General features: G+C 46.4%; 1 protein-coding gene across 1 annotated transcript in view; it reads left to right on the plus strand.

Annotated features, from left to right (window-relative positions):
* Window positions 1-13434, plus strand: part of LMNB2 (lamin B2) — a 29969-nt gene that overhangs the window by 11224 nt on the left and 5311 nt on the right. Inside the window, 4 exon segments of the mRNA XM_014466499.2 lie at window positions 3995-4151; window positions 4367-4492; window positions 12391-12561; window positions 12703-12913. Coding sequence (XP_014321985.1) covers window positions 3995-4151; window positions 4367-4492; window positions 12391-12561; window positions 12703-12913 — 665 coding nt within the window.

The following is a 13434-nucleotide window of genomic DNA, read 5'->3' on the forward strand; positions in this document are numbered from 1 at the left end:
CCACCCTATTGTCTGTGTCCATGGGTTATGCATATATGCATACAAGGTCTTTGGTTGATTACCTGCCACCCACCCACCTTCCCCACTTCCCTCTGAGGTTCCCCACTCTGTTCCATGCTTCCGTGTCTCTGGATCCACTCCGTTCATCTCTTTATTTTGTTACTCAGATTCCACTATGAGTGCAATCATGTGATACTTTCTCTGACTGACTTATTTCACTTAGCATGATACTCTTCAGGTCCCTCCATGTTGCTCAAAGGGTAAGAGATTCTTCTTTTTTACTGCTGCATAGTATTCCATGGTATAAATGTACCACAGCTTTGTTACCCACTCATCTACAGATGGGCACTTGGACTGTTTCCAGATCTTAGCCATTGTAAATTGTGCTGCTATGAACATAGGGGTGCATACATTCTTTCTGATTGGTGCTTCAGTTTTCTTGGGATATATTCCTAGAAGTAGGACCACTGGGTCAAGTGGCAGTTCCATATTTAATTTTTTGAGGAAACTCCATACTGTTTTCTTAAAATTCTTTATTGTTTAAAGTATTACATATGTCTTCTTTTTTCCCATTGACCTCTCCCCAGCCACCCCAACCCCCAGCACATGCCCTCACACCCCTAGTGTCTGTGTCCATTGGTTATGCTTATATGCATGTATACAAGTCCTTTAGTTGATCTCTTACCCCTCACCCCCACCCTCCCTTGACTTCCCTCTGAAGTTTAATGGTCTGTTTGATGCTTCTATGTCTCTGGCTCTATTTTTGTTCATCAGTTTATGTTGTTCATTATATTCCACAAATGAGCGAGATCATGTGATATTTATCTTTCTCCTACTGGCTTATTTCGCTTAGTATAATGCTGTCCAGGTCCATCCATGCTGCTGCAAATGGTAAGAGTTTTTTCTTTTTTACAGCAGCATAGTATTCCATCGTGTAGATGTACCACAGTTTTTCAATCCACTCATCTGCTGATGGGCACTTAGGCTGTTTCCAAATCTTAGCTATGGTGAATTGTGCTGCTATGAACATAGGGGTGCATATATCCTTTCTGATTGGTGTTTCTGGTTTCTTGGGATATATTCCTAGAAGTGGGATCACTGGGTCAAATGGGAGTTCTATTTTTAATTTTTTGAGGACACTCCATACTGTTCTCCACAGTGGCTACACCAGTCTGCATTCCCACCAGCAGTGCAGGAGGGTTCCCTTTTCTCCGCATCCTCGCCAGCACTTGTCATTTGTTGATGGTAGCCATTCTGACAAGTGTGAGATGGTACCTCATTGTCGTTTTGATTTGCTTCTCTCAGATGATTAGTGACTTTGAGTATGTTTTCATATGTCTCTGGGCCTTCTGTATGTCCTCTTTGGAGAAGTGTCTATTAAGGTCCTTTGCCCATTTTTAAATTAGATTGTCTTCCTTTTGTTAAGTTGTATGAGTTCCTTATATATTTTGGGTATTAACCCTTTATCAGATATATCATTGCCAAATATGTTCTCCCATACAGTGGGCTATCTTTTTGTTTTGTTGATGGTTTCTTTAAAAAAAAAAAAAAAGAAAGAAAGAAAGAAAGAAAGAAAGAAAGAAAGAAAGAAAGAAAGTGTGTATGTATGTATATATATATATATATATTTAATTTCAGAGAGGAAGAGAGAGATAGAAACATCAATGATGAAAGAGAATCACCGATCGGCTGCCTACTGCACACCCCTCTACTGGGGATCAAGTCCACAACTCGGGCATGTGCCCTTGACTGGAATCGAACCCGGGACCCTTCAATCCACAGGCTGATGCTCTAGCCACTGAGCCAAACCAGCTAGGGCTGTTGATGGTTTCTTTTGCTATGCAGAAGCTTTTTATTTTGATGTAGTCCCATTTGTTTATTTTCTCCTTAGTTTCTTTTGCCCTAGGACAGTGGTTGGCAAACCATGGCTCGCAAGCCACATGCGGCTCTTTGGCCCCTTCAGTGTGGCTCTTCCACAAAATACTGGCTCTTCCACAAAATACCGACTTCTGCGCATGGGCCACGAAGTTTCAATCGCACTGTACGTGCGCGCCCGCACATGGTATTTTGTGGAAGAGCCACACTCAAGGGGCCAAAGAGCTGCATGTGGCTCGCGAGCTGCAGTTTGCCGACCACGGCCCTAGGAGATGTATCTGTAAACATATTGCTACAAGAGATGTCTGAGATTTTGCTGCCTATGGTTTCTTCTAGGATATTTATGGTTTCATGACTTACATTTAAGTCTTCTATCCATTTTGAGTTTAATCTTGTGTATGGTGTAAGTTGGTGGTCTAGTTTCATTTTTTTGCATGTATCTGTCCAATTTTCCCAACACCATTTATTGAAGAGACTGTCTTGACTCCATTGTATGCTCTTGCCTTCTTTGTCAAATATTAATTGAACGTAATGGCTTGGGTTGATTCCTGGGTTCTCTGTTCTGTTACATTGGTCTATATGCCAGTTCTTGTGCCAGTACTGTTTTGATTACGGTGGCTTTGTAGTATAACTTGAAATCTGGTATTGTGATTCCTCCAACTTTGTTTTTTCTTTTTTCTTTTAAATACATTTTTTTTTTTAATTTAGAGAGGAAGAGAGAGATAGAAACATCAATGAAGAGAGAATCATTGATCAGCTACCTCCTGCATGCCCACTGGGGATCTAGCCCAAGACCCAGTCATATACCCTGACCAGGAAGGGAACCATGACCTCCTGGTTCATAGGTCAATGCTCAACCACTGAGCCACACTGGCCGGGCTCCAGTGCTTTTGTTTTCCTGACAAATGCATCACCAAATCCCTATGATGGTAGAATTGCAGATCGACACGTGGAGGGTCCAACAAGTAGGCCAGTTTCTCTCACATAATCCTTCTGGAATTATGGTTACACAGATAAGGCATCTGCTTGAACACCTTGAAGCTCTTAAGAAACAGGTGCACAAGCCTGGGAGAGCTGCCACAAGTGCAAGAGTTGCTAATCTTGAACTTGCCTGGCCTGAACACTCTTGTGCTGGAACTACTGCACCTGGTAGTCCACTTAAAGGTGCAGCTCCCATCTGGCACGTGCTCAGTCCCTACCTCCCTTCCCTGCTTCATCTGTCCTTAAAACAGGTTCACGTCTAATAGGCAGCATATTTCACTGCCTTCTCTGCTTCCACACGTGTCTCTGGTGTGAGGACGGCGTTCTCCACACTGAAGTCTCTGATCTTTATGCCACCCCAGTTCACATGCGCTTATGCAGCATCCCGTGGTTCTCATCCAGGGTGACTGCCCCCAGGGAACTGGGTGGTGTCGAGACATTTGTGGTCCTCACAAGGGTGGGGGCCAGGGATGCTGCTCACCCTCCCACAGTGCTCAGGACAGCCCCACAGAATGACCCAGCCCTGGTGTCCCCAGTACTGAGGGGGAGACCCTTAGTGTCCCCACAATTGCTGATATGGCCCAATAAGTTCCTTGGGGAAAAGGTGGATAAGCTTTCAAACCCAAGAAAATGTAGAATTACATTCAGAAATGTATAGGAGTCTAAAGTTCATGCTTTAAGAGTTGTATATTTAAGAATCCGTTTGACATCTTAAATATTTGATATTGGAGATAATTGTCTATTAGAATACCAGGTGACCCTGTGTGAAATAACTAAAGTTTATGCAGGAGATCAACTTTTCAAAGGCCGGGCTTTTAATTTATAACTTTAATAAATTACACATTAGCGTTCTCTCCTAAGTGATCCCTTTTACAATTAAAAATCTCAGAAAAGGACATGAAAACCCATGCCTTGAGGGTTTTTTGAACACTTGCATTTGTAGGTGGAAAGAGTCCTGATGGTGCGGGGCAGGTTTCAGGAAGGGTCACTTTTTATGCCCACAGGCGAGGCTCCCGTACCAGAAAGTGGGGCGTGGGTCAAGTCCCGAAGCAGAAGTGAATTTTGTTCTGGGCCCTCCCTGGGCCAGCACCGCCCAGCTGCTCAGTCCTCCCAGCTAACCTCCGCTCTTGACTTTCAGCTCCAAGAAGAGGGATGGTGAGCTCACGGTGGCCCAGGGCCGCGTGAAGGAACTGGAGTCCCTATTCCACCGGAGTGAGGCGGAGCTGGCCGCTGCCCTCAGTGATAAGCACAGCCTCGAGAGTGACGTGGCCGAGCTTCGGGCCCAGCTGGCCAAGGTAGGCCTGGGACAGGCCCCAGTCTGGAGACGAGGCCTCCAGGTGGTGGGCATGTGAGGGTCCTGGGGTGGCCAAGGAACTTCACACAGGGGTGAGTTTGTGTAGCTAAGGACATCCCCAGGCATGAGGAGCCAGGCGAGTGCAACAAAGAGACAGGCAGGGCATGAGGGTAGCAGACAGGCCGTCACCTCAGCTTGTTGTCCTGTGTCTCCCAGGCAGAGGACGGTCATGCAGTGGCCAAGAAGCAGCTGGAGAAGGAGACGCTGATGCGCGTGGACCTGGAGAACCGCTGTCAGAGCCTGCAGGAGGAGCTCGACTTCCGCAAGAGCGTCTTCGAGGAGGTGAGCCTTGTCTCTAGTCAGAGTGCGGTCCACCTTCATTTTCTCCATGTGTCTCTCCAGTTTTCCCAGCACCACTTGTTGAGGAGCCAGTCTGTACCCCATTGTATATCCTTGCCTCCTTTGTAGGTCAATTTAACACAGTGAGGATTTATTTCTGGGTTTTCTGTTCTGGTCCCTTGATATGTGTGTCTGTTTTTATGCCCATACCAAGCCGTTTTGATTATTGTAGCTTTATAGTGTGGTTTGATATCAGGACACATGATACCTCCCATTTTGTTCTTTCTCAAAATTTCTTTGGCTATTTGGTGTCCTTTTTAAAAAGAATAATACGTTTTTATTGATTTTAGAGAGAAATATTGATCGGTTGCCTTCTGCATGCACCTTGATAGGGTATAAAACCCGAAATATGGGTATGTGCCCTGACTGGGAATTGAACTGGTGACCTCTCAGTGCATGGTACGATGCTCAACTAACTGAGCCATGCTGGCCAGGGTTACTTGGCATCTATTCTGGTTTCATGTAAGTTTTAGGATTAGTTCTGATTCTGAGTGTGTGTGTGTGAGTGAGTATGTGTGTTTGTGTGTGTGTATGCCAAGATCATTCTTTTTTTTTTAAATATATTAATTTTTTTACAGAGAGGAAGGGAGAGGGATAGAGAGTTAGAAACATCGATGAGAGAGAAATATCGATCAGCTGCCTCCTGCACACCTCCTACTGGGGATGTGCCTGCAACCAAGGTACATGCCCTTGACCAGAATCGAACCTGGGACCTTTCAATCCGTAGGCCGACGCTCTATCCACTGAGCCAAACCGGTTAGGGCGCCAAGATCATTCTTATCAGAAAAATGTAGGAAACCAAGCCCTTTGAGATAGCCCTCCCTCTGGCCAGTATTACAAAACAAAAAGTCTTATAAGTGGCCTGCAGGTGTCCCACCCACCTCAGTGTCACAGATGAACTCCCTGCGTGGCTGAACCAATCGGATGTGCAGAAAGTAGTTGTTAAATAGACCTCAGTGGTCAAAGTAACCAGGGACTGAATAGCAGTGTTGTTTGTGTTTCTTTATCCAGGTGGTAAAGCCAGGTGGACAAACTAAAAGCAAGTGTGCTGAAAGATGACATTACAACCTGTTTTGAATAATATATTGAGCAGTGCTAATCCATTACTTCTTTTATATTAATCGCTTACCAGATACATGATTTTCCATTTGTTTTTCAGTTCCCATCCCTTTCTCCCGTTTTATTCCTTTAGTAACCATCAGCTTGTTTTTTGCATCTATGGGTCTGTTTCCATTTTATTTTGTTTGTTTGTTTTGTTCTTTAGATTCCACATATAAATGAAATCATACGGTATTTTTCTTTCTTATTTCTCCAACTTATTTCACGTTGCAGCATACCTTGTAGGTCCATCCATGTTGTCGCAAATGGCAAGATTTTATTCTTTTTTATGGCTGAGTAATATTCCATTGTATGTATGTAGCTCGTCTTTATCTAATCAGCTATCAGTGGACACTTAGGTTGCTCCCATATCTTGACTATTGTAAATAATATAGCAAAGAACATAAGGGTGCATCTATCGTTTGGAATTAGTGTTTTGGGTTTTTTTTGGGTAAATAATCAGAAGAGGATTTGCTGGGTCATAAGGTATTTCTGTTTTTAATTTTTGAGGCACCTCCATATTGTTTTCCATAGTGGCTACTCCAATTTATAATCTTACCAACAGTACAACAGAACAAGAGTTCCCTTTTGTCAACACTTGTTTGCTGATTCATTGATGATAGCCGTTCTGATAGGTGTGAGGTGAGATCTCATTGTGATTGGGTTTTAATTTGCATTTCTCTGATGATTACTGAGAAATGACATTGAGCATCTTTTCATATGTCTATTGGCCACTTGTGTGTCACCTTAGGAAAAGGTCCTCTGCTCATTGTTTAATAGGATTGTTTTTAATTGTTGAGCTGTATGTATAAGTAAGTTCTTTATATATGTTGGGTATTAATTAGTCTCTTGTCTGCGGTATTGTTTGCAAATATCTTCTCCCATTTGGTTGGTTGCCTTGTTTTTTTGTTTTGTTTTGTTTTTCGTTGTTAATCCTCTCCCTAGGACAGGGAGGGGCAACCTTTTTGTGAGTGTGTGCCAAAACCAGCAAAATCTCTGACTCAAAATTCTTCTGCATGCCAACCCTAATTTTTTGAGAACATGTTACGCCTACTTGATATCTCTTAAGGCAGGGGTCCTCAAACTACGGCCCGCGGGCCACCTGCAAATACAAATATTGTATTTGTTCCCGTTTTGTTTTTTTACTTCAAAATAAGATATGTGCAGTATGCATAGGAATTTGTTCATAGTTTTTTTTTAAACTATAGCCCGGCCCTCCAACGGTCTGAGGGACAGTGAACTGGCCCCCTGTTTAAAAAGTTTGAGGACCCCCGCCTTAAGGTGTACGTATGTGAAGAACCTTGAAGAAATAATAAAATTCATTCGAGTGACAAAAACACAGTATATGATGATGAAAAATACATTTATTTTTTAATGTATACATGTACACTGAAAACTTTATGACTCCGCTTAATATTATCAGTGGGACTTTTGCTGCTGCATCACTGATGACAGAGATTTTACATTAGGTTTATATTTCGTGACCTTCAGAGATATGCACAAGCTACTACTTTCATCCGTCAGGCTACTCCTATTACGAGACTTAACAAAATTCATCACTGAGAACAAAGATTCACAAGCGTATGTGGATGAAACCAAAACACTGGTCGGATCTAGGAAGGCAGAGAGAGTTAAGGCAGAGGCATAGAAATTGCTCTTCCCCTCTCTCGTCAATCCGTGTCTATTGTCTTTAAGATAACTTGTTATGGAAAAATTATTTATTTATCTAAGATGCACCTACACTGAATTTATCTGAAAAATAAAGAAGTCGATATTAAGAAAAAAATTGTAAATGGAAGATTATAAGAGAGGGTTTTGCGTGCCAGTAAAAGTTACTGGCGTGCCATGTTTGGCACGCGTGCCAGGGGTTGCCCACCCCTGCCCTAGGATATTTTTCCCATTGATTTTTCAGAGGGAGTGGGAGGGACAGGGAGAGACAGAGAAACATTGATGTGAAAGAGACACATCGATTGGTTGCCTCCTGCAGGTGCCCCAACAGGGACCAGGGATCAAGCCTGCAATCCAGGTACATGCCCTTGACTGAACCAAACCCACAACTCTCCAGTCGGAGGGCCAACGCTCTAACCACTGACCCAAACTGGCTAGGGCTGGCTGCCTTGCATTTTATTGTTTCAGGTCTTACACTTAAGACTTTAATGTAATTTGGGTTAATTTCTGTGTGTGGTGTCAGCAGTCTAGTTTCACTCTATTGCATGTGGCTGTCCAGTTTTCCCAGCACCATTTATTGAAGAAACTTCCCTTTCTTAGACAACATTGTATGTTTTTGGTTCCTTTGTTGAAGATTAGTTGCCCATATGAAAGTGTTTCTGGGCTCTCAATTCTGTCCCATTGGTCTATGTGTCTTTTTCTGCCAATAGGGTACTGTTCTATTGTGGCTTTTTATTTTATTGATTTCAGAGAGGAAGGGAGAGGGAGAGAGAGAAACACCAATGATGAGAGAGAATCATTGATCGGCTGCCTCCTTCATGCCCCCTACTAGTGATCAAGCCCATAATCCCAGCATGTGCTCTGACCAGAAATCTAACCGTGACCTCCTGGTTCATAGGTCAACACTCAACCACTTAGCCAGGCCATATTGTGGCTTTTTGTTGTTGTTTTGTTAATTCTCACCCGCGGATATTTTTCTGTTAATTTTTAGGGAGAATGAAGAGAGGGAAAGACAGAAACATTGATGTGAGAGAAACACATCGATTGGTTGCCTCCTGCATAAGCGCTGACCAGGGCCAGGGCTGGGGAGGAGCCTGCAACCAAGGTATGCGCCCTTGACTAGAATCGAACCCAGGACCCTTTGGTCCACAGGCCGACACTCTATCCCGTGAGCCAAACCAGCTGCAGCAGGGGGGCCCGGCCCTGATCAATCGCTCTGCAGACGAGATGGTGGAGCAGGTGAGGGGCAGTACCAGGCCAAGGCGGTGCCAGGAGGGGCTGCAGGGCTGCGAGGCTGGGGGTATGAGCTGGGGCCCGATCTCCGCAGGCCACCACGAGGGACCCCACCTGCGCACAAATTCATGCACTGGGCCTCTAGTTCTAGTATAATTGAATATGCTGGTTCACCAAATAACAGAGCAGCAAAGCATCTCATAGCCAGGATTTTTTGTAGAAACTTCTCTTGATCGAGACCTTTCTCAGACTGGAAGACAGAGCAGGCTGCCCGAATGTGGTACATATTTCTTCCAGAATTCAAAGAGGCCCATTTAAGTGTCATGCTTATCTTTGTGGTGAATGGTGGAAGGAAAGCAACATTTTTGTCACTTTAGATCAGCGGTTCTTTGGGGGTCGAACAACCCTTTCACAGGGGTTGCCTAAGACCGTGGTCGGCAAACTGCGGCTCACGGGCCACATGCGGCTCTTTGGCCCCTTGAGTGTGGCTCTTTCTAAGCCTTAGGAGTACCCTAATTAAGTTAATAACAATGTACCTACCTATATAGTTTAAGTTTAAAAAATTTGACTCTCAAAAGAAATTTCAATCGTTGTACTGTTGATATTTGGCTCTGTTGACTAATGAGTTTGCCGACCACTGGCCTAACACCATCGGAAAACACATACATAATTACATATTGTTTTTGTGATAAATCACTATGCTTTAATTATGTTCAATTTGTAACAAAATACATCCTGCATATCAGATATTTACATTACGATTCATAACAGTAGCAAAATTACAGTTATGAAGTAGCAACGAAAATAATTTTATGTTTGGGGGTCATCACAACATGAGAAACTGTATTAAAGGGTCGCGGCATTAGGAAGGTTGAGAACCACTGAGCTAGGGCCATATGTGGTTTTTTATATGGTTTGAAGTTGGGGAGTGTGATACCCTTGGTTATTCATGGTACCTGATGGACTGTTTCTCTGCCTACGCATTCTCTGCCCAAGTCTAACAGTGAACTCTTGTTTAGTTTTGCTTTTATCAGTTCAGCAGGTTCATAAGTAGAGGTTTTCTTTTCCTTTCTAGCAGGAGGTTCAACAGTGCCAGTTTGTTTTCCTCTCACCTGCATGAGGGCAGTTCCAGGATCTGGGTGAGGCGGTGTCACCTGGGTCATGGAAAATGCCCCATACACCCCAAGGTGGTGGGCACCCCTCTGTCTTGGGTCAGGTGGTGCTCCGGGCCTGTAGGTTTCCAGTGCTGTCTCCTTGGTTTTTTTTTTTTTTTTAATCCTCACTCAAGGATATTTTTTCCATTGATTTTGAGAGACTAGAAGGGAGGAAAGTGGAGGAGAGGCGGGGGAGAGAGAGAGAGAGAGAGAGAGAGAGAGAGAGAGAGAGAGAGAGAGAGATTGGTTGCCTCTCTGCCCCAACCAGGACCAGGGGTATTGAACCTGCAACTGAGGGACATTCCCTTGACCAGGGATTGAACCACGAGTGACCCTTTGGTCTGTGGGCCGACACTTTAACCACTTAGCAAAACTGGCCAGGGCCAGGGGTGTCTCTTAAGATGGACACTTGCTCTGGCTGGGTTTCTCAATGGTTAGAGTGTCAGCCCACAGACTGAAGGGTCTCGGGTTTGATTCCCAGTCAAGGGCATGGAACCTGGGTTATGGATTTGATCCCCGACCTCAGTTGGGGCACATTCGGGAGTCCACTAATCAATGTGTCTCTCTCACGTCAATGTTTCTCTCTCTCTCTCCCGCCCACCTCCCTCCCTTCTACTGTCTTAAAATCAATGGAAAAAGTATACTTGGGTGAGGATTTTTTTTAAAAAGATGGACACTTGTCATTGGGTTTAGGGCCCACCTGAATAATCCAGGGTGATCTTGCCTTGAGACACAAACTTAATTATATCTACAAAGTCTTTTTTCTTTTTTAAAAAAATATATTTTATTGATTTTTTACAGAGATGAAGGGAGAGAGATAGTTAGAAACATCGATGAGAGAGAAACATCGATTAGCTGCCTCCTGCACCCCTCCTACAACCTGGGCTTGTGCCCTTGACCGGAATCGAACCTGGGACCTTTCAGTCCGCAGGCCGACGCTCTACCCACTGAGCCAAGTCGGTTACGGCAAGTCTTTTTTCTTTTTAAATTAAAGTCACACTCAGGTTCTGGGGATTAGGATATGGCTATACCTTTTTTTTTTTTTTTTTTACAGAGGGGTAGAGAGAATCATCGATTGATCAGTTGCCTCCTGCACATGTCCCAATCGGGGATCGAACCCGCCACCCTTTGGTGTATGGGATGATGCTCCAACCAAGGGAGCCACACTGGCCAGGGTGCAGGTATACCCTTATGGGGCCACCATTCAGTCCACTCCAGGCCTCCCCGTCAAAGGGCAGGGTGGGCCAGCACTCCCCTCTGTTCCGGGGTCTGGTCACCTCTCACCCCCAACTTTGTAATCCCTGTGCCTTGGCTCCTGGCTGGGAGGGATTGAGGCCCCACAGTTAGAGCTCGGGCTCTGTGTCCTCTGGGAGGGGCCCATGTGGGGCCCTCCCACATCATCATCACAGGGCCCATTGTGCTGCCATGGCCCAGATGGAACCCTGCGGCCGGGCAGTGGGCAGTTCCTGGGCCGGGAAGAGCTGCTGGCAGGAGGGCACACATGCAGCTGCGAAGTGGTCTGTGGCTCCAGCCAGGCCCCATGACAGCCAGGGCCTCCAGGGGAGGCAGGGAGAAGGCCAGGAGAGCTGCTGAGGAGGCACCCATGAAGGTACCCAAGTCTCCCAGGGACCAATGAAGAGGCCCGTGTGGGGTGATGGGACACTGTGGAAGGGGTCCTTGAGGTGGGCTGTGATGAGCTCCTGGGGGGGACCACGAAGCAGACTGTGAAGGGAGCCATAGAGGTGCAGTGAGGGATGCGCAGGGAACTGCAAGCGGGACCTGGCGAGTAGCTGTGGGACGTGTGGTGAAGGTGGGTGTGCTGTCATGGGTTCCACAAGAGTCATTAGTTCTGTGAACGTGATTGGCTTCCTGGGGTGATACTCCTGTTGTACTTACAAACGGATGACACAGTGACAGCGACTGGTTTCTGAGCTGGCACGGGTGGGAGAGGATCCTCGTCCTCTGGAGCCCCCTAGCCTGCCCCCCACCTGCACTTGGCCCCACCGTGAGCCGGGGGCAGCTGCATCGGTGCACTTGTGGTTGGACTTCGCCTGCTGGTTTACTAGCTGTCACTGTCACACCCCCTAGTGTCCTGATGGCCAGATGTCTCGGGCCCTGGGCACCTGGGACAGACCTGGTCAGAAGTATTTTTTATTAACAACTTCATTGAAATATTCCCATGTCATAAAGCTTTTAGAGTGGTTTTTAGTATATTCAACACGGTTGAGCAACCATCACCTCTAATTCTAGAACATTTCATCACCCCAAAAAGAAGCCTGGCACCCATTAGCAGTTTCCCCCAAACCCCCTACTTCCTGTCTGAGGATGAGCCTGTTCTGGACAGTTCACATACATGGACTCACACACGGTGTGGCCTTCTGTCTGGCTCCTCTCACTGGGCACCATGTGTTCAGGGACCATCCATGTTGTAGTGAGTGTCAGTGCTTCGCTCCTTTTCGTGGCTGAGGAATACTCCCCTGTGTGGATGAACCACGTTGTGTTTGCCCATTCATCATTTGAAGGACGTTTGGGCTGTGTGCTCTCCGGTGATTTTTGAGCCCTCGCTTACACCCGACACTTGGGTGGAAGACACTAGTGAGCAGGATGGGTTGGTGGCAGGGCTGGGGTGTTAATCCCGGCCCACCAGCCTGCTGCCTGCCTCAGTGGGTCAGCGTGCTCTGTCCCCAGGAGGTGCGGGAGACACGCCGGCAGCATGAGCGGCACCTAGTGGAGGTGGACAGCGGCCGGCAGCAGGAGTACGACTTCAAGATGGCACAGGCACTGGAGGAGCTGCGAAGCCAGCACGACGAGCAAGTGCGGCTCTACAAGCTGGAGCTGGAGCAGGCCTACCAGGCCAAGGTGCTGGTGGGAGGGGGCAGGAGATGGCGGGTGGGATGGGATGGATGGGATGGGACAGGGAGGGGGAAGAGCACAGGTGGGAAAGTACAGGTCCTCTTGCCCCACACCCAGTGCCTCATCTTCCTGCTCCTGTCTCCTCAGCTGGACAATGCCAAGCTGTGCTCTGACCAGAATGATAAGGCCGCCAGCGCTGCCCGTGAGGAGCTGAAGGAGGCACGCATGCGAGTTGAGTCCCTCAGCTACCAGCTCTCCAGCCTCCAGAAGCAGGTGATTCGCGGGAGTCCCTGCCTGCCCCTGCCCCACAACCCAGCAGTCCTTCCTCCCGCCTGGGGCAGTAGATGCAACCTTGAAGGTCAGGCGCCCGGCCTTCCCTGTCCCATCCCCGAGTGAGGCTCCCAGCTGCTGCCCAGTCCTTGGTATCACTGAGGCCAGGCTCTTCCACCTTGAGCCAGCTAAACACGGGTTTTATATTACGCTCTCTTTTACTTCAACCAGTTATGTGAATCGATTCACCATCCATTAGTCAAGAATGTTCTCATTAAACCCAATGTACTATTACTTGGAATCTACCTTTAAAAATTTATCAAATATTCAAAATAGACACAGGAATGTAAAGTACAGAATAGGGCCCTAGCCAGTTTGGCTCAGTGGATAAAGCCTCATCGGCCTGTGACTGAAGCGTCCCAGGTTCAATTCCGGTCAAGGGCACGTATCCCCGACCCCAGTCAGGTTGCATGTAGGAGGCAACCAATCAATGTGTCTCTCTCACATAGATGTTTCTCCTTCTGTCTCTCCCCCTCCCTTCTACTCTCTCTCTCTCTCTCAAAAAAAGGAAAAATATCCTCACATGAGGATTAACCAAAAATAAAAAAT

Source organism: Myotis lucifugus, unplaced genomic scaffold (assembly GCF_000147115.1).
Source record: "Myotis lucifugus unplaced genomic scaffold, Myoluc2.0 scaffold_342, whole genome shotgun sequence".
Classification (NCBI taxonomy): domain Eukaryota; kingdom Metazoa; phylum Chordata; class Mammalia; order Chiroptera; family Vespertilionidae; genus Myotis; species Myotis lucifugus.